The sequence below is a fragment of the Elephas maximus genome, chromosome 10, assembly GCF_024166365.1.
Source record: "Elephas maximus indicus isolate mEleMax1 chromosome 10, mEleMax1 primary haplotype, whole genome shotgun sequence".
NCBI lineage: Eukaryota > Metazoa > Chordata > Mammalia > Proboscidea > Elephantidae > Elephas > Elephas maximus.
Window position 1 is genome coordinate 83,556,383 of NC_064828.1, and position 22,303 is coordinate 83,578,685.

The 22,303-nt window shown below is 44.0% G+C and overlaps 1 protein-coding gene across 1 annotated transcript in view; it reads right to left on the minus strand.

The window, feature by feature from the left end:
* Positions 1 to 21,734, minus strand: part of MAP3K9 (mitogen-activated protein kinase kinase kinase 9) — a 101,738-nt gene extending 80,004 nt beyond the window's left edge. Inside the window, 2 exon segments of the mRNA XM_049897951.1 lie at positions 10,567 to 10,980; positions 21,019 to 21,734. Of these exon segments, the coding sequence (XP_049753908.1) occupies positions 10,567 to 10,980; positions 21,019 to 21,421 (817 nt within the window). The 5' untranslated portion in view covers positions 21,422 to 21,734.
* Positions 21,735 to 22,303: the final 569 nt, after the last annotated feature.

Genomic DNA, 22,303 nt, shown 5'->3' on the forward strand with positions numbered 1-22,303 from the left:
CATTTGCACCACCCAGGACTCCTCCACTGACTACCAAAACCAAGCCAAACTCATTGCCAGCAGCTCAGTTCTGACTCATACTGACCCTACCGGACAGAGTAGAACTGCCCCATTGGGTTTCCAAGGCTATCATCTCTACCGAAGCAGACTGTTGCATCTTTCTCTCGCAGAATGGTTGATGGGTTCAACCCACTCTCCTTTTGGTTAGTAGCCAAGTGCTTAACCGCTGCGCCACCAGGGCTCCTATCCCACTGACCACAGTGGTTCTCGAAGCTTAATGGGGAAAATGTCTTCTTCTCACATCAAAACCTCTAAGTTTCCTGCAGAGAGCAAAAGTTAAGTTAGGAGGGAAAAGGACATGCAACCCACAGCTCTGAAGGTGTCTAATTCCTGTGTTTCACTCTTATGGTATAATGGGTTGCGCAGGGCTCAAAGTCTTCCTGAGATACTGTTGGTGAGTAAGGATACAGAGGCACAAAGCTAAAACCACTTAAGGGGTCTTGCTCCTGGTCTGAAAAAGGCCCATGTCAATTCAGAAAAGTGAGCAGGAAGCAAGTGAATCCCTGCAAATCTAAGCAGTGGCCCAGCTCTGAGACCAGGGTGCCCCCTGCTCAGCTCCAAGGACAGACAGTAGCATTTGGCTAACTGCATCCTGCCTCCAGGACCAAGGCTGTCCTTGGTTTATTGTGAATCCTGCCATGATTCATATAACCAGTGCATCTTCTCTCAGCAAGGCCATCTGTCACAGCCTGGGCTGCACTGGGGGAAGGGAGCACCTGTGGGCTCCTGTCAACTGTTTTCTCTGCTAAATCACATTGGGACCATTCCCTTTAGGAGCTTCCACACCTGCATCAGAAGGCTAGAAGAGGGGAATCTGGGCACACTGTAGCCTAACCCACAGACTAGGACAGTGCAGTCATTACCTGCTCCCCAAACAAGACATTCACACTTCATATCACCTTATGTCAGTCCTGGCAGGGAATGAAGAAATCTCTCATCTAAGCCTCTCATTTTACAGATGAGGAATTTTTAGTCCAGAGAGATAATTTGCTCAAGGTCACCCAGCCAGTCAGTCCCAAGGGCAGCACTCAGGCCAGTGCTCCTTCCACTGCACCAAACCAAAACCAAACCAGCTGCTGTCGATTCTGACTCGTGGCAACCTCATGAGTGCAGAGTAGAACTGTGCTCCATACGGTTTTTCATGGCTGTGACCATTCAGAAGCAGATCGCCAGGCTTTTCTTCCAAGGCACCTCTGGAGGGGGGTTCAAACTGCCAACCTTTCAGTTAGCAGTTGGGTGCTTAACCATTTGCGCCACCCAGGCACCACCCCACCTCTTACATAGATACCCAACTTAAGCTCTCTATAATGGTGGCTGACTCATAACCTTCTCTGAGTCTTGGATTAATAACAGTTACGGACCCTCTCCCCCCAAAATGAATCTACCTACAATTTTGCATAGATTGCAGGGATTTCAGAGGCAACTATATTAAGAATCCTGACTTTATAAGAGGAGCAAAGTATGGGTCTACAACAGGCTGACGGAGGTGTTTAAGATGATTCCAAGGTAAAGAGAAGGGCATCCTTGACTTGGAGAAGAAGCTATGTTGTTCTCTTGACTCACCCAGACCACTGACATCTCCACTTCCTGTGTTAGTTTCCTTATCCATAAATAACCTGAGCTACCTCCTAGGGACAAGGTAAAGCACCAAGGTAAGGAATGGAAAATTTTCCAAGAGACGTAGAGGGAATGAGAGACAGGCAGCCTGCTGTTTTGTCTCCTTAAGATCCTGAAGCACAATCTTGACCCTGAGTGATGACAGTGCCACATACCTAATGCAAAAGATAGAGGTCGCTAGTTAGCCAGAATTGCCTGGGGAGGGATACAGGGGACAGGAGGCATAATAACTTATTTAACGCTCAAGACAATCAGAACTCAGATCAGGGGAAACAGAGGCAAAGGGGAAGAGACTAAAGAGTCATCTGAAAAACAGAGTCTACATCCCTTTCTAAGCCCTTCTTACTCTGAATCAGAACCCCTCACCTAGGCTGTTTTCCCTGAGCTAAGACCTCAATCACAGTCTAGAAATCTTGACCAAGATTCATAACACAATCTTGCTGCTCTAACTCTAACACAGGCTTTATAGGGGAGCACTGGTGATTCAGGAGCCCTGGTGGCGCAGTAGGTAAAAGTGCTCACCTGCTAACCGAAAGGTCAGCAGTTTAACCCACCAGCCACTCCACGGGAGAAAGATGTGGCAGTCTCTTTCCATAAAGATTTAGAGCCTTGGAAACCCTATGGGCAGTTCTACTCTGTCCTATAACATTTCTATAAATCAGAATCGATTCCATAGCAGTGGGGATTTTTATTGGTGGTTCAGTGGTAGAATTCTTGCCTTCCAGGAGGTAGACCTGGATTCAGTTCCCATCCAATATACTTCACGCACAGCTACCATCTGTCTGTCAGTGGAGGTCTGCATGTTGTTAGGATGCTAAACAGGTTTCAAGGAAGCTTCCAGACTAAGATGGACTAGGAAGAAAGGCCTGGTGATCTACTTCCAAAAATCAGCCCATGAAAACCCAATGGGTCACAACAGTCCAATCCACAATCACAGGGATGGTACAGAATGGGGCAGCGCTTTGTTCCTTTGCATGGGATACCCGTGAGTCAGGGACTGCCTCAACAGCACCTAACAACAACAAAGTGCTGCCCGTAGCCCCAAGCTCCTTCCTGCCCCACTACAGTAGCTCCCAGGGTGACCAAACAAGATAGATAGTTAGGTGGCACTCCAGAGCAGTCTGGAGGAAATGAAGGGATAGGTAGATACTTTGAACAGATGCCCCACAGAGATCAATTTTCCTCCTGAGCCCTGCATCCTCTTCAAAGGGCCCCTCAGCCCCTTCAACAAGAGGAAAGGATGGTGGCAAAAGAATCCACAGGCTCTCACAGGCGCCTGCTGGTCTCTCTGCCTAGGACCTACTTGCCCCACCTACCTGGCCGCTTTGTCTACTCCTTCAGATGACATCAGAAACAAAAGTTCCTCAGGAAACACTTCTCCAGCGCCCTGCTGAGGCTTGTCCCTTCATTACTCATTTTCACAGCACCCAGCATCTCCTGTCACAGCCCTCCCCACAGCCACTTCACATTTTTGTTTGACTTCCTTTTGATTAAGATCTGGCTCTCTGACCTAACGGGTGGGGTTCCTTGAAGGCAGAGCTGTGTCTGTCTTTGCTTGCTCTTTTGTTGCCAACACTAAGCATTCAAACTGGCACATAAAAAACAAACACACAATAGTCAAGAGGTGGAAATAACTTAAATGTTCATCAACAGATGAATGGATACAAAAATGAGGTCTATACATACAATGGGATATTATTCAGCTGTAGAGAGAAGTGAAGCTCTGATGCATGCTATGATGGGGATAAACCTTGAAAACGTTCTGCTGGGTGAAATAAGTCAGACACAAAAAGACAAACACTGTATGACCCCGCTTACATGAAACAGACAAATATATAGAGACCAAAGCTTATTAGTGGTTACCACGGGTAAGAGGGAGGGGAGAGGGGAAGTCATGGCTTAGAGGGCACTAAGTTTCTGTTAATGGTGGTGGAAAAATTTGGAAAAGGGTAGCGGTGATGGTTATACAACATAATGAATGTAATCAAAGTCATTGGATTATACATGTAAAAATTGTTGAATTGGCATATATTTTGTTATATGTATTTTACAATTAAAAAAAATTCTTTGTGTAGCAAATGGCTACAAATGCTCAAGAAGAAACTGGAAAAGCAAGGTTCCCAGTCAAAGTGAAAGAACTGAGAGACACAACAAGACTTGCAGGTCAGACCTCCTGGCCTCACTGGTTTTGTCTGCTGAGTCATGTACACCTGGCCAACTGTTTGCTTCAACTTTAATTATTTATGTATTTATTTTGGCTTGCAGATATGTCTCTATATTTGTGGAAAATGCTACCCATCCACGGAACACGGTGCTCTGGGGCATGCCTGGCGGCTGCTAGCTAACCTCAGGTAAAGTCTCCAGCAACCAAAGGATATATTCAGTTCCTGGAGTACTTGTAAACTTTGGACAGGAAAAATCCTCAAAACACATCCATCATCCCCCAACTCTCTGTAACGGGAACTTATAGCAAAGAACCCACAAAGTGCAGAAATGGAAAGCGTAACAGAGAAAGAGAAGTTCCTGCGTCAGCTTGGAAGTACTTCATCTGGTGATGCACTCATGAGGCACGTATTTGCCTCTTGAAAGGGACTGTTGTGAGACAATAGAGCTTGGTGAAGTGAGCGCATGCTCACACAGACCACTGAAAAACAAAACAAAGCCCAGTGCCTCCCTTAGCTTCCTCTTTTTGTTGGCTATGCTTTTAGGAGCATCACCTGTGTCTCCAAATAGATTTTATATCTTTAGCTCCCAGCACAGTTCCATGTGCACAGTAACCAAAACCAAACCAAGTTGCTATAGAGTCAATTTTGACTCACGGTGACCCCAAGTGTTTCACAGTAGAACTACGCTCTATTATTATTATGGAGCCCTGGCGGCACAGTGGTTAAGAGCTCAGCTGCTAACCAAAAAGGTTGGCAGTTTGAATTCACCAGTCACTCCTTGGAAACCCTATGGGGCAGTTCTACTCTGTCCTATAGGGTAGCTATGAGTCGGGATTGACTCAATGGCAATGGGTTTGGTTTTTTTGGTTTGTTTTTTTGTTTGATTGTTTGTTTGTTTTGGTATTATTATTATATAGGAGTTTGGTTTAATTAATTTGTTATTGTTAGTTGCTGTGAAGTTGGCTCCGACTCATGGTGACCTTATCTATAATAGAACAAAACATTGCCTGGTTCTACACCATCTTCATGATCACTAATATGTTTGAGCCCACTGTTGAAGCTACTGTATCAATCCATCTCATTGAGGTTTTCTTCATTTTCACTGACCCTCCACTTTATCAAATGATGTCCTTCTCTAGTGACTGGTCTTTCCTTGTAACATGTCCAAAGTAAGCAAGACAAAGTCTTAGCATCCTTGCTTCTGACGTTCCAGTTGTATTTCTAAGACTAATTTGTTTATTCTTCTGGCAGTCCACAGAATAGTCAATATTCTTTGCCCAACAGCACAATTCAAATGCATCAATTCTTCTGTCTTCTTTTTCCGTTGTCCAGCTTTCGCGTGCATATGAGCCAATTGAAAAGACCATGGTTTGGGTAGTGGAATACTGTGCAACCTTTAAGTATCTTGTTGTACAAGAATATTTATTTACATAGGAAAATGACCACGATACACTAACAAGTGTGGAGGGGGGAAGAGCATGCTACAAGCAGTGTGTTTACTACGGTACTAAGTGTGGGAGCCCCTGAGTTGTGCAAATGGTGAACATGCTCAGCTTCTCACCTAAAGGTTGTAAGTTCAAGTCCACTTGGAGGCATCTCAGAAGAAAGGCCTGGTGATCAACTTCTGAAAGGTCACAGCCATTGAAAACCCTATGGAGCACAGATCTACTCTGACACACAGGGGTCACCATCAGTCAGAGTCAAGGCAACGGCAATGACAATTGGTATTTAGGTGTGAAAACAAATACGCATAAACACATAGAAAAATTGGAAAGACATACACTGATTTTTTTTCTGCACGCTTTTCTGTGTTTTCTGAGAGGAGGAAAGAAATTATTTAATAATAAAATAAAAATGGTACTATTACCTTCACCTTGGATAAGGCTTAAATGGCCACTATTAATTGCTATTCTTCCAAATGCCTTCAAGCCAAGCTATCTACTACACAAAATCCTCAATCTTTCCCTAGCACCTTGCCCAGCAATCAAGTAATTGGTTTTCCCCAATTTGATGGAGTAGAAACATATAAATCAAATTTTATAGCCAAAGGCTTTTTACTAGTAATTTTAAGATGTAATGTTTAAGCTAATGATACAATGTGGTAAAGTAGCATAAACTGTTAGTTAAATCAGGGGTCTGAGCCACAGTCACTTGGCCTGGCTAAACTTGTTTGGCTGTATAATGCTAAGTATCTGAGGTAATGAGTTCTTTCCAACACATGTTCCACGTTAAGATTCCATGGTAAGACTGCTAGCTGCTTCACCCACAAGCCACACTCTCCCTCCTCCTTAGCAGGGACCGTGACTATTAGCTGAGCTCAGTGCCACCCGGAATAAAAGACTCCATTTCCCAGACTCCCCTGCAGCTAGCTGTGGCTGTGTGGCTGTGTGGCTGCATGGTGGCCAATGAATGCAAGCAGATTTGCTATACTGGACTTCAGAGAAGTAGATGGGAGCCCACTCAGCCAGAGGGTGCACCATTTCCTGCCCTTCTATTTTTCTTCCTTCTTTGGGCCTGTGACTTGGGCCAAATAACTGGCACTTCAGCAGCCATCTTGGACCATGAGGCAACCCTGAGAATGTAAGCCGTGTACTAGGATGATGGAATGAACAGTGGGAGGTGAGTTCCTGATGACACCATAAAGTTGTCCTAAATCCTCCAGACTACTTTTTTATTTATTTTATTGTGGTGACATATATTTAACAAAAAATTTGCCATTTTAATCATTTTTAAGTGCACAATTTAGTGACATTAATTACAGCCACCACGCTGTGCAACCATTACCACTATTTCCAAAAGTTCTTCATCACCCTAAATGGAAAATAGGTACCCCTAGGCAATAACTCCCCATTGCACCGCTCCCTGCCCTGACATTTTATTTATCCATTCCTCTGCTAATAGACATGTAGATTGTTCCCACTTTTTGGCTATCACAAATAATGCTGCAATAAACACTGGCGTACAAATTATCTGTTTGAGTCTCTGCTTTCAAGTCTTCAGGATATATACCTGGAAGTAGAATTGCTGGTCCGCATGGTAATTCTGTTTAACTTTTTGAGGAACCACCAAATTGTTTTCCACAGCAACTGCACCATTTTACGTTCCCACCAGCAATGCAAGAGGGTTCCAATTTCTCCACATCCTTGCCAGCATTTGTTATTTTCCATTTTTCTGATAACAGCTATCCTAGTGAGTGTGAAGTGGTATCTCATTGAGGTTTTGATTTGCATTTCCCTGATGACTAATGACTTTGAACATCTTTTTAAGTGCTTATTGACCTTTACATACCTCCTTTGAAGAAATGTCTATCCAACTCCTTTCCCCATTTTTAATTGGATTGTTTGGCTTTCAGCTATATGGTTACCAAATATTTTCTCCCACTCTGTAGATTGTCTCTTTATTGATAAAGTCCTCTGATGAACAAAAGCTTTTAATTTTTATGAAGTCCAATTTAAGTTTTTTTTTTTTTAATGTTGCTTGTACTTTTGGCGTCATATCTAAGGACACATTGCCAAAAGCAAGATTCCAGACTTCTTTTTGAAGACAAATAAGTATATACTTTGTTTTAACCACTGCAATTTTGTTTTTTAGATTATGTGCATTCACATCTAAACTTAATTAATACAGATTATATATCAACATCGGATACCATACACTATACATATTTCACTGCCAGTAAACAGCAAATGATTTTTTTAAGTAGGTGACCAAAATATTAGTCTTTTAATAAAGCACCTTTTACTATAAATCGTTATAACAGCTAGATATTTATCACCAATGTCTTTCTCTTTTCCACAAAAACAGCCTCCACAGACATACTCTTTTCTCTATTAGTTCAAAGTCAACTTACACATACGATTCCTAGTATTATGCTCTCACATGCAAGTAATGAAAACCCAACTCCCTCGAGCCCCGAAAAAAGAGCAAGGGAAACAGGCGAGTGTTCCCACGTCTACAAACACGAAGAAGTTATGACTCCCAAACTGGAGACAACGTACAAAGAAGTGACAAACATTTCTAAAATTATTTTCAAGGCACACACACACTGCAATGGGATAAGAGTGATGGTGTTGTCAAGGCTCAAGCTGGGTGAATACAATCCTGACCAAACCTACCCACAGCTCACATTGGATATATATGCTCCTGATCAAACACCCACCCACAGCTCACACTGGACATATATAATCCTGGTCAAATGCCCACGCACAGCTCACACTGGATATACACAATCCTGGTCAAATGCCCACGCACAGCTCACACTGGATATATACAATCCTGGTCAAACGCCCACCCACAGCTCATACTGGATAAATATAATCCTGGTCAAACACCCACCCTCAGAAACTGTCAGGGAGCTACCCCACCTCACATGTGAGATTTACATCAAGTGTCAACATCAGCACCAACCACACAGTCCAACAGACCCTGTACGTTTCTGGGCATCAATTGTCTCAACAGAGACATTTAAAATATTGCCCTATCTATAAATCCAGCACCTGCTACAGTACAACGCACTCATAGGTAACCCCTCAGCAATCCTAAAACTCATAAGGCACTTCTTGTTAGGTGCCATGAGTGGATTCCAATTCATAGCAAACCCATGTGACAGAGTAGAACTGTCCTATAGGGTTTTCTTGGCTATAATCTTAACAGGAGCAAATTACCAGTTCTTTCTCCTGTGGAGCTACTGGGTAGATTTGAACTGCCAACCTTTTGGTTAGCAGCTAAGAACATAACCACTGCACCACCAAGGCTCCATATAAGCCACTTAGGGACAAAGAAAGGACCAGGTCTCTGTTTCCTGGAGAGAGAATGACATTCTCCTGCAAACAGCAGAGCCTTGGCAGATAGTTTTTCTTTCATAAGAGCCTAGGCTCCCAAGTACAAATTTTATAAAAAGTTAAAATATTATCTGTATAGCTTTAAATTATACCCCAATTTAAAATTTCTTAGAGGAAATGATTAATTTTTGCAATTCCATTATCCTAGCCCAACTTTCCAAATGGGCCCCATTATGTAAGATTAGGCACATTGCCTAGTTCTCCCAGAATGAGAAGGATTCAAGAAAAAATAAACTGAAGAAAATTCAGCTTCTATATCACATTTTCTTCTGATATCATTGCCTCTTCTTATCCCATTAACCAAAGCAATCTCTAGGTAGCAATTACTTTGCGAAAAGGTCACCCAAAGTTTTAATTTAGTTAATACATTTAAAAATGGAACTTTGGAAGAGATATGGTAAACAAATAGGACCATGGGAAAAGGAAAAGAGAAACTAGGTTTTATTTTATGCAACTTAAATCCTTCAGATGTATTATATTGAAATACATACCTAATGTTCCACACTCTTGCAAAGATAAATATATCTATTATCAAGGGGGCAAGTGGGTGCAGGTAAAAGGGTAATAAGGACTAATTAAAAGTAAATTGGCTGATGAAAAAGTTTTGGAAATGGCTGTACAACACTGTGAATGTAATTAATGTCACAAACTATACATTTAATGATTAAAATAGCAAATTGTATTTTGTATACAATACAAATTTTTTAAATAAATTGGAAAGTATGTTTGAGTGTGTGTGTGTGTGTGTGTGTATACCATACAGACTTTAAAAATGTCTGGAAGTTTTTACCAAATGTAATAATTCTCTCTGAAGGAAAACATTACGGGTTATCTTTCTCTTCTTCCGGTTTATCTGTATTTTATAATTTTTCTACAATGAACACTTACTGCTTAAAATTAAAAATGTCTCTTTTTTAAAGTAAGTATATTCACCAACGCATCAACAGAAAAGTAAGCCACATCTGGAATAGCTCAGAACAAAACAAAATCTGAATGATGTCTGGGCTCACAGCCAAAGGATCCAGAGAGAGGGAAGTCTCTGGGGCGCAGGTCACCCCCAAAGTCCTTCAACTCAAATGCTCCCCTCTCTGAGACAGAAGGCTCAAAGTCATTTTAAGCAACTGTATCCTCTCTACCACTCAGTTTAGACGAGAGAGCAAAAATGACAACACAAAAGAAGCATACTCCCAGCCCCTGCTGACTCAGCCAAGATGAGACTGAGGTTCTTACCAACTCACCGTGTCATTATGTCTAACACTTGTTTTACAATCCAGTTTATGGGTTCTGGGTGTTTGAGGACCAGTTACTCCTCAATTCCCTGGTATTAAACACCAGGTAGTTATGGCAATTAATTAATCCCACCTCTGGGCTACCCGAAGGTCTATAATACCACCAGCCAGATGGTGCCCTCCCAGCTGACATCACCACCTGAGTCTGCCTCACAGCTTACACAACATGCCTTTTCTTCTTATAGTCCCTTCTCGGGAGGTACCTCAAGTTGGGGTGTTTATGCAGAAATCCAAAAGGGTTGTATAAGTTTGCTTTACCTATTATTCCACCCAAGAGGAAAATCCCTTTTGTGATCATATACACACTTCCCTTGAGTGGAAAAAATTAATCCATTTGTTTTATTTCACAGTACATCAGAATTACACATTGCCAACCTTGCCTGCTGATATGAGCTCAGAATTGCCCCAAACCTATCCCTTCCTGAACCAATTCTTCCTGATACCCATTCCACCCCCGCATCTCAAGGATGGAATGTTTTCAAGCAAGGAGTTTCACTGTCCACTAGAATGTCAGTAGGAACCCACTGCAACCGCGGCCATGGACTGGGTCTGAAATTGCTCGAAAACCCTTCGGCCTCATCTCTTCATACTCACTGTTGCTGGACTTAAGGTCGCGGTGGATGATGGGGACAATTGCTTCATCATGTAAGTAGTTCATCCCTCTGGCAATCTGCACGGCCCAGTTCACCAGGATATCCGGGGGAATCCTTTTCCCTGATAGCACTCTATTCAGAGGCCCTCCGCGAGCAAACTCCATGACCAAGCAGAGGTTGGGTTCCTTCAGACACACCCCCCTAAGAGCAATGATGTTGGGGTGCTTCAGCATGGCAAAGAGCTTGGCCTCCTGGCGTACATTCTCTATGGTCTGGCTGATGTCCTCATCGGGGTCATGGCGAGCTGCTTTCACGGCAACCTCATCGCCTATCCAGAAAGCACGATAGACCTTCCCAAAGCCCCCGATGCCGATGATCTCTTCCAGGGTTAACTCTGTAAAATCAATCTCTAACACTGAGAAAGAAAAGAAGAAGAAAAGCAAGTCAAAAACCAGAAAGCACCCTTAGGACCTGGAAACGCTACTTAACCATCCTGGATGAGTGAACATAGTAAGTTGTCTGTTCACTTGGCTTTTCTATCTCCTCCATTAAAAAGTAAACTCCTTAGGGGCAAGAACTGAGATCAACTTATTTTCTGTTGTATTATCATTAGTGACTAGCACATAGTAAGCATTTAATAGTCACTAAATAAATTCCACTTGGGACTTTGTGCAGGACCCTGCACCAAGACCAACCTTTTTAACTAAAGGGGTCATTGGGAAGAGTGTTTTTACAAGACTTACTCAGTTTTTACTATGTAGCAGGTGGACAGAGGAGCCCCGATGGCACAGCGGTTAAGTGCTCGGCTAATAACCAAAAGGTTGGTGGTTCAAACCCACCAGCTGCTCTGTGGAGAAAGATGTGGCAGTCTGCTTCCATAAAGATTACAGCCCTGGAAACCCTATGGGGCAGTTCTACTCTGTCCTATAGGGTTGCTATGAGTCAGAATCGACTGGACAGCAATGGGTTTGGGGTTTTTTTTTTGGAGGTGGGGAGAAGCACTCAATCTAAGGCCAAGGCAGGCACACAACAACCAAATCATAGTGTAAGAACGGCTTTTGTAGAGGTAAGATCAGAGTATTAGGAGAATCTCTAAACCCCACACCTGGACAAGAGACTGAGGAGGCAAACAGGGAAAGGATTCACAGGGAAGGCCATTAGAAATGGGTCAGAAAGAAGGAGTGGAAAAGGGAGAGCCACTATTTTGGAAGCAGAGAGTTTCTGTTTACGGTGACGGGAAATTTGGCAACAATTATGGGTAACAGTTGCGCAACATGATTAATATAACTGGTATCACTAAACCACACACCTGAAAAATGTTGAATTGGCAAATGTTGTGTTATATATTTTTACGACAATTAAAAACGAAATAATGAGTGGAAGAAATCTCATCAGGCAATGAAGGAGATGAGGGTGAAGCACAATCCAGGGATGGACATGAGCAAAAACATGGGGCATGAGAGTGTCTGGCATATTAGGAACTTTGGGGAGCCTAGGCTAGATTACAGGAAATACTGGTGGCATAGTAGTTAAGAGCTATGGCTGCTAACCAAAAAGTTGGCAGTTCAAATCCACCAGGTGCTCCCTGGAAACCAAATGGGGCAGTTCTACTCTGTTCTGTAGGGTAGTTACGAGTCAGAATCGACTTGACAGCAGTGGGTAACCAGTAGGCTTGACTACATGCATTAGGATAAGAGATGAGGCTCAAAAGCCATTGAGGGTAGCCAGGCAGTGAGATGATTTGACAGCCACTCTGAGGAGCTTAAACTTCACACTGCTTCACACTGTAAATGTTAAAGAGTCATGTATCTTTAAGAAGGGGAGTGTTGTGAGTCCTGTAATCTAGAAAGGAAACCAAGTCTGGCAACCAAGTAGAACATGACCTGGAAGATAGAGAGCCTGATGTGAAAGAAACCCTTGAGGAGGCCACTGCAATTAACCTGAGCATGAGAGGAGGGCCTGAGCCTCAGCAGCAGTGAAGGCGGTGAGCACAGAGTAAACTAGGGAGACCTCCTGAACTTAGTTCTACCAAGACCTGGTGACTAACACTTACGGAAAAATAAGACCTCATAGAAGACATCTTACTTCAGCAGTGATCTGTGCTGTAGTTCACTCCCCAGTGTTCCCAGTATCATACCCAACCACTCATTCTCCTTCCCTAAGCCAGAGAAGGAACTTTAGGCACGTGATTATATCTTCATCTCTGTCTGAAAAAACCCAATGGATCAATAATAAGAGCTACGAGTGATTCTAAATCTTAAGTTAGATATGGTGTTAAGTGCCATAGGAGCAAAGTGCTATTTTATTTTTGTCTCATAAAATCCTGTTCTCCATCATTCCAGTCTTTTTTGTCTTTACCTGGCTGGCTCATACTCAACCCTCAGGTCTCAGCTGAAGCATCACTTCCAAAGAGGAACTTTTCATAACCTCCAGACTAAATGAGGTCAAGACCCCATCAAACATTTCCATAGCATTCTCTATTTTGCAAGAATCATCAAGGTTATAATTACTTATTCAATACCTGTTGTCCCTGCTAGATTGTGAGATTCACAAGGGCAGAGATTCTGTCTTATTCACCTCTGTACTCATCATGCCGAATATTTGGTAGGTGAACAACGGCTGAACCAAAAAAATACCCAGACCCGTTGTCTTGGAGTCAATTCCAATTCATAGCAACCCCCCCAGGACAGAACTACCCTCATAGGGTTTCCAAGGCTGTAATCTTTAAGGAAACAGAGTGCCACATCTTTCTCCCCTGGAGCAGCTGGTGAGTTTGAACTGCTGATCTCTGGGTTAGCAGCCAAGCACTGAACCACTGTGCTACCAGGGCTCCTTAGAGAGTTGAAGCAAAATGTAAAAAGAAAAAAAAAAGTAAGAAATAAACCAAACTCAGATATGCAAAAGAAAGCTGGATTGGACCTTCCAAAATAAGCACAGAGAATCAGCACGCTTTGCTAAACAGAGATATATTTCTGAACTTTTGGCAAGATTAAAAGAAGAGCTGCCCACTGCTGGCTGTTCCCTTCCTCCCTCAGCTAGCCCACTACTCCTCCATTCTCCACTTAGATGCTGGTGGTGTTCAAAAATCTGTACTCGTTTAATTATAGTCTTTCTATCCTAGCTGGGGATATTTTGTAATGTAATTGGCATTTTATTTTTTTTTTTTACTCATTTCCATTTTGTTATGCCACTAGCAGTCAGTACAAACCAAACTCTTAGAAAATGTTAGGTAGACTGTCTTTTGGCACACAAAAAGTATGGCCCGTCTTGGCCCCAAAAGTTCCAATTGTTTAAGAGTTTTATCACCTCATCTGACAATCTTCCTGAAGAATAAATGGTGTGGCAGATATGGCAGTCTAGGAATCAGCACCGATTCTGAAATCCTCAACCACATGCCTTTTGGTACTACAAAGGCCAGAAAGCTAAAAACTACATTTCCCAGACTTCCTAACAGCCAGGGTGCTAGACACAAAACAAGCTCTGCCAATTAGATGCAGAAGGTTTTAAAGGCACAAGTGAGATGGGGACCATCTTCCTACTGCTTCTTTTGGCAAGCATGGCTGTGGAGAAGTGGGGTTTTCTGCAGCAGCATGTCAGTGTTCAATCGCTAGCTCTGTGGATATCAAGAGCAATGTTGCACAGTCAAGTGGCTGCCTAATCTCTGGACTGCAGCTACAAGAGTGTGTTCTTAAAGTCAAATGCTTCAGTAGTCGCTCCTGATTCTGTATCTTCCCAATTGCAAAAGTAGCATCTCCCCTCCCTGGTGGGCCAGTTCTGCAATATTTTTCTGGGAGTCATTCCCAGAGGTCAAGCCGAGAGCCTCTTCTTCCAGCTCTTCCAATAAATCTGTAAGCACTAATTTCCTGTGCTAAATCCTTTTCTGCTTAAAATAGTTTTTGGGTCCTAAAAATGAATCCTGACTGATTACTAATTCTTGCCTGATCTCATCTATACGAAAGAGAAAAATATGCCTATGTTAAAGGTAGACTAGAACCCCTCTCGGAGAAACACGTAAGATATGTTAGAAGCTTCCTGGGACATGGAGGAGAGGCCATTCATTTTTTTTCTACCCTCTTTTACACCAATGAAAAGTTACACACTTATTTGACAAACGTGTATTTACACATCTTATTCAACTGAACTGAATTCTCCTGAAGGAACTTGCCTATTTCTCTTGTACTCTTCTTTCAATTCTGAAGCCAAGCTTAGAACACACCAGCTATTCAGCTGCCATACAGCTGGTTCCGACTCATGGCGACCCTGTGTTTGCCCAGGTAGAACTATGCTCCCTAGGGTTTTCCACGGCTGATTTTTCAAAAGTAGACCACCAGGGCTCTCTCCCAAGGAGCCTCTGGGTAGAATCAAACTTCCAAGGGTGTTAACCATTTGCATCACCCAGGGAGGGATGCTTTAAAAAACCAAAACCAAACCCACTTCTGTCAAGTAGATTCTAACTCATAGTGATCCTACAGCACAGAGTAGAACTGTCCCATAGGGTCTCCAAGGTTGTCATCTTTACGGAAGCTGACTGCCACATCATTCTCCTGTGGAGCAGCTGTTGGGTTCCAACCACTGACCTTTCAGTTAGCAGCCAAGTCTTAACCACTGCACCACCAGGGCTCCTTCAGGATGCACAATAGGTGTTAAATACTTTAAATGAATGAGGGTTTAAGAGAGACGATTCTGAACTAGGGTGCTGAAAGGACAGCTCCTCTGATGGATTTCACAGAAGACCGAAAACCTCTGCGTGGAAGGCAAAGCAATAAATTCTCTATAGGTATAACATTGGAGTCCTTGGGTAGTGCAAATGGTTACACTGCTTAGCTGCTAACCCAAAGGTTGGAGGTTCAAGTCTATCCACAAGCACCTCAGAAGAAAGGCCTGGCAATCTACTTCCCCAAAAATCAGCCATTGACATAACATAGTTTATTAAGTAAATGTTCTACATTCTACCTTGGTGAGTAGCATCTGGGGTCTTAAATGCATGTGAGTGGCCATATAAGATAATCCACTGGTCTCACCCTGTCGGGAGCAAGGGAGAATGAAGAAAACTAAAGACACAAGGGAAAGATTAGTCCAAAGGACTAAGAGACCACAACTACCACAGTCTCCACCAGTCTCAGTCCAGTACAACTAGATGGTGCCTGGCTACCACCACCAACTGCTCTGACAGGGATCACAGTAGAGGATCCCACACAGAGCTGGAGAAAAAATGTAGACCAAAATTCTAACTCACAAAAAAAGACCAGACTCACTGGCCTGACAGAGACTAGAGAAACCCTGAGAGTATGGCCCCTAGACATACTTTTAGCTCAGTAACGAAGTCACTTTTGAGGTTCACCCTTCAGCCAAAGATCAGACAGGCCCAAAAAACAAAACAAGACTAAAGGGGCACATCAGCTCAGGGGCAAGGACTAAAAGGCAGGAGGGGACAGGAAAACTGGTAACAGGGAACCCAAGGTTGAGAAGGGAGAGTGTTGACACATCGTGGTGTTGGTAACCAGTCACAAAATAATATGTGTACTGTTTAATGAGAAGTTAGTTTGTTCTGTAAACCTCCATCTAAAGCACAAAAAAAAACTTTATTAACAAAGAGATAGCCTATAAAAACAAAGAAAAATTTTGTAAACCATATATCTAATAAAAGTTTAATGTTCAAAATATATAAAGAACTCCTACAACTTAACAACAGCCCAATCAAAAAATAAGCAAAGAATTTGAATAGACATTTCACCAAAGAAGAAACACAAATGGCTCACAAGCACATGAGAAGATGCTCAATGTCATCAGTTACTAGGGAAATGCAAAGCAAAACCAGATGAGATGTCACTTCATCCCCACTAAGATGGCTATGATTACAAAAATGGAAAACAATAGGTGTTCGCCACGATGTGGAGAAACTGGGACACTAATCCAGTGTTGGTGGGATTATAAAAAGGTACAGCTTCTTTGGAAAACAGTTTGGTGGCTCCTCAAAAAGTTAAATATAGGATTACCATATAATCCAACAATTCTATTCTTAGGTACATACCCAAAAGAGTTGAAAGCAGGAACAACACCAGATTATATACAACACTGTCCACTGTAGCACTATTCACAATAGCCAAAACGTGGAGAGTAAGTAAATGCCCATCAAGCGATGAATGGATAAACAAAATGCAATCTATACATCCAATGGAATATTGCTCAGCCACAAGAGAAATGAAGTCTTGATACATGCTACAACGTGAAAATACCTTGAAAACATAATGATGAGCAAAATAAATCAGTCACAAAAGGAAAAAAAAAAATCAGCCATTGAAAATCCTATGGTCACAGCTCTACTCTGACATACATGAGGTTGCCATGACTTGCAATCCACTCAATAGTGAATGGCTTTTTTTAGGGAGGGCATAAAATTTCAGCTTGTTGTCACCTTTTTAATTGTTGTAAAAATATATATAACCCAACATGACCAGCCTTCCAAAGAAGGATAGAACACAGCTTTCAGACAGATAGAAGACAGAACCAGAGGGAAAAAGGTAAGGCTCTTTGTCTTTCCCTCTTAAATCCCTTCAGGTAGGAATTAGACCTTCAGCTGCAGCTGAGAGTATGTAGGGCTCTCATTCTCTTGCTCCAGTCAAGACCTGGTTTTAAATAAGAATCAGGTCAAGTTGCATTCAGCACATATTTCAGTTTCCGTAGAAGGATATTTCCAGGAATATCAGGAAAAAAATCTTATTTCTTTCATTTTTAGAATCAAGATGTTCTTCCCTCTCAATTGTATCCTTGGAGACTGAAGATATGGGCACATTCTGGTGGGCTTGGGGAAGTGAATGGCCCATAACTCGCTCATTTAAAAAACTTAAGTACATCTGAAAATATATCCTTATAATTCTAGAGGGTACAGGAAAAAGAGATGTGAATTAGTAATAACCTTAATTTATGCCCTGCTTGCAAACAGATGTAACTCTCTTGTAAGAGAAACATTTTTTTTTTAATGCCTAGGATTATATCTTCCAAGATGATAAATTTGGGACTGTACAATTTTTACCTTTTACTAAAAGAAGGAAGACAAATGAGTTCCTGGGTTATTTATATTTGTCAGCCTCATGGAGAGTTAAATTCTAATAGCTACATTGGAAGCCATAAAATCACTATATAAATGTAAAATGGTACATCATCACAATTACATTTTTTTCTTTACCATAAGGTTGAGTAACTTTCCCCTCTTCTATTTTAAATAAAATTTGAAAACAAAAACTTCCATTTTGAAAATCAATATTTAAAACTGAAACTGAACATTACTGCTTGGCTTAGTGTCTTCTCTTCATGGTCCAGAATATAATGTCACAATACATGCCCCAAAGGGGAAGTTCAAAAGGGCAACTCTGGGGAAGTGTCATTTGAAGTCTTTGGAAACAAGGTTGTCTATCACCTTTATTTTCTAAGTGACTCTAACTGAACTGGAGGACATGGAAGACAGACCAGAGGCACACTTGTCAGTTACTTCCCATGGTCAACTTTATCTAAGCCACCACACTGAAATAATATGCTGACATCATCAATCTCCTTCATTTGACTGTAACATCTCCTTACCATATTATTTCTTTGTTCCTTGGTTCCTAAAAGAATGTCTGTCATTCACTAGACACTCAATAATTGGTTTCTGAATGGAATTAAATTTTCTGAGTTATCAAAGATTAATTCCACTCAGGATTAGAATTTCTGGTAAGGCCAAATGAAACAATTTACCAGGACCTGAAGATTCCATGTTCTTCAAGTCAATTCTTTCAATAAGTAAAAGATACTGATTACTTTCTTATTATCTGAATTCTAGATATAGTAATCTACTCTATCCAAGGTAACTTTTGTTATAATAAAGGTAAGTCCTGGGTGCCTTAATGGAGGAGGCGCTTCTAATGTAGCACACTGTCGACATGTCTGGCTCTCCTGCATGGATTCTTCCCACCTAAATCATAGTCACTCATGACTGCTACGACAGCCAGGAACACAAGGGACTACAGAAACTGAGTTCCTGCTCATGAACCTCACTTTGCTCTCCACTCTAACACAGATGTCTCTGGAAAAAAAAAAAAATCACAAAACTTTACCCACAAAGATCCTTAAAATCTGACTTATGTTTAAAAATACACTTTTTCTAATATGCCAGAAAATTGGAAATGTCTTCTATAAATTTCTTCCAATACACGACCAAGTTCATCTTCAACTCTAGTTCTGAACAGAATGCCAGACCTTTGACCTTCATCTTGAGAAATTTATTCCCAGTACCATAACCACAGCCTTTAGTATGGATTATACTGTAATATAAAGAAAACAAAAAATCCTCACAACTGGACCAATAAGCAATGTCATGATAACCAGAGAAAAGATTGACGTTGTCAAGAATTTCAATTTACTTAGATCCACAATCAATGCCCACAGAAGCAGCAGTCAAGAAATGAAACAATGTATTGCACTGAACAAATCTGCTGCAAAAAACTTTGAAGTGTTAAAAATCAAAGGTGTCTCTTTGAGGACTAAGGTGTGCCTGGCTCAATCCATGGTATTTTCAATTGCCTCACACACATGTGAAAGCTGGACAATGAATAAGAAAGACCAAAGAAGAACTGATGCATTTGAACTATGGTGTTGGTGAAGAATATTGAATATACAATGGACTGCCAGAAAAATGAACAAATCTGTCTTGGACGAAGTACAGCCAAAGTGCTCCTTAGACACGAGGATGGAAAGACTTCATCTCATGTACTTTGGACATGTTATGAGGAAGGGCCAGTCCCTGGGAAAAGACATTATGTTTGGTAGAAGCAAAGTGTCATTGAAAAAGAGGGAAACCCTCAATGAGATGGACTGACACAGTGGCTGCAACAATGGACTCAAACATAGCAATGATTGTGAGGATGGCACAGGACTGGGCAGTGTTTTGTTCTGTTGTACATAGGGTTGCTATGAATCGGATCGGATTCAACACATAGCACATAACAATAACCATAATCAAAAAGATATAGCACCTGGAAATAATTTAAAGTAATTTGCTGCCCCCAAGCATTATACAGATCAAAAAACAGACATAAGAAGTTTTAAACTGAAGAGAGAGGAGCAAAGGGCCATAAGGATTTAAACAACAACTTGACAGTCAAATCTCCAACAATAAAAAAAAGACCAGAAAAACAACAAAAGACATTAGGATTTTGGTCTGAAGTGCTGGTGTTTAAAAAAACATCTTCAGATAAAGATTGTTTAGGTGAAAATAAGTTACAGGCTCAGAAAGATAACTGTTACAAATGAAATTTAAAAACTAAAAGTTGAAGGCTGGTCCTTGGTAATGATTATTTTTAATCAACTAAAATGTAAAATATACAACATATGGAATAAAGTTATAAATATGCATTAGCAATACCTTTTTGATATGGAAGAAATTATGGAAACCCTCAAATACAAAATAATCTAAATTGAAAGGAAGATATCTACATCTTTCTTCTAAAACTGCCTAGTGTTATTGATCGGGAAATTCTAATGGCAAAGTAACTCCTTTGAAAAAACAGAGAAAATTTCATTACAGGGTGTGGGACGGAGGGCTCCTGGGAATTGATGAAACCAGGACACTAGGAGAAAGGCCCTGGAAGCGAACCCTGGGCAGAGTCCACCCGAGATTTAGCTAGTTCCAAAAATAGGCAAGGATCTAGGGTGAGGAGAAAGAAGAAAAGGTATTGTCTGAACCGCCTGGGTGTCAAGGGACTGGAATTTAGCCACTGTACTTTGTACTCCTAATCTCTCATGGGGGAACGACATACCTTTTCCTCTCTATCATTTCTCCACCCATCCCCCCCCCCCCCCCCCCCGCCCCACACACACCCTTCTTAACCCATTATTCAAACAGTGAGACTCCTAAAGGTACAACTTCTGGAAGACAGGATTAGGATCCAAGAAATTAACAAGACGTTTCAAAGATGCTTGAGCTTTGAGTTTACATAGGCTTCCGGGACTGTGAGCCCCGCGGGAGACACCCCCATCTTCTTCAAAGCAAATGCCTTTAAGGGGCGGGGACAGGAAACAGAAGAGGTCCGCAAGGTCCCTGATTTGAGGACTAAGGTTAAGACAGAAGCTTCCAACTAGACTCAAGTCCCTCTAGATTTGGGGGCGGAGGGGGAGAAGAGGCGGGAAATGGGGCGATTTCCATGCTAAGGCTTCAGGATGTGGAAATCTGGAATTGCTGCTGAGGTCGTCAGGTAAAGGTTAAGAAACCCAACAGCCTGAGACTCCGGGCAGGGCCTGCGGAATCTGGATCTCATCCATTGCACCTACTAAAGCCTCTGCGGCCCGAGGCAGGTCAATCACCCCCACCCCACCTAACGCGGATGAAGGGCTCCCAGCCCTCCCCGGCCCCCCACCACCACCAAGGCCTCCATCCTACCCCTACCCGCCGGGCTCCCGAGCCCTTCCTTCGCCTTACATTGAATGGGCTGGTAGCAACTGGGGTCCTCGCCGCCGGGCTGGCAGCGGCTGGAAAAGGCGCTGCGCGGGGTCACGTAGTTGCTGGGGAAGATGCCCACGCGCTGGTTCAGTTGTCCGGTCCACCAGCCCTCGTCGCCGGACACCTGCGAGTCCTTGGACAGCACCTCCACCACGTCGCCCAGCCGCAGGGTCAGCTCGTCCTCGCCGGCCGCCTCGTACTCGAACACGGCCGTCCAGTAGGGCAAGGGCGCGTCGGAGCCCAGCTCCACCGGGGCCGCCGCCGCCGCCTCCTCCTCCTCTTCCTCCTCCTCCTCGGCCCCGGTCCCCGCTCCATCCTCCCCCGGTGGCTCGGCAGCGGCGGCGCTCGCCAAGCAGCCGAGAAGCGCTCTGGGGGGCTCCATGGAGCGGCCGATCCATAGGGTGCGGGGCTGCCGCCGCCCGCAGGAGCCGCCGCCGCCTATTGTTCATGCGGCTCCGCAGAGCTGGGGGGACCCCCTCCCCCGACGGCGGCGGCGGCGGCGGCGGCCGCAGGTAGGGCCGGGCTGCGGGGAGGGAAGGGACGGAGGGGGCCTGGCGGGGCTGGAGCGGCGCCCGGGAGGCGCGCCGGGCAGCAGTGCTCGCCGCAGCCTGGGGCCGGCGAGCCGAGCCCACGGCCGCCCGCTCCGCCGCCCGTACCTGCTCGCAGCCGGTGCAAGCTCGGCCGCCACCACTGCCGCTCCCCTCTCCGCGCCGCGCCACGGCCCGCCCCCAGCGCCGCCCGCACGCCCGGGCCACCTGACGCGCGCGGCCTGGCTCCGCCCCGGCCCCGCGGCCCCGCCCCAGCACTGCGGCCCCGCCCCAGCCCCGCGGACCCGCCCCGGTCCCGTGGACCCGCCCCCAGCACCGCCCACACGCCCGGGCCACCTGAAGCGCGCAGTCTGGCTCCGCCCCAGCCCTGCGGCCCCGCCCCAGCCCCGCGGCCGCGCCCCAGCACCGCGGCCCCGCCCCAGCACCGCGGCCCCGCCCCAGCCCTGAGGACCCGGAGGGTCGGGCTGCCGCGGCCCCGCCCACCTCGCGCCGCTGCCTCCCCATTGGCCGCGGCCGGCCCGCCGTCTCCGTCCCCTGCGCCTTCAGGCGCCCTCCCGCCCCCAGCCCTGTTCCCAACCCCTTTTGCGGGCTCTGTCATTCTCAAACCTGGGTTGACCCATTTCGCTCTCCCATTGGCCCGCCGCAAGTCCAACCATTGGCCCACGGTACCTGTCCGTTTCCGGGAGCTCAGCACCTCCCGGCAGGAGGAAGCTCCC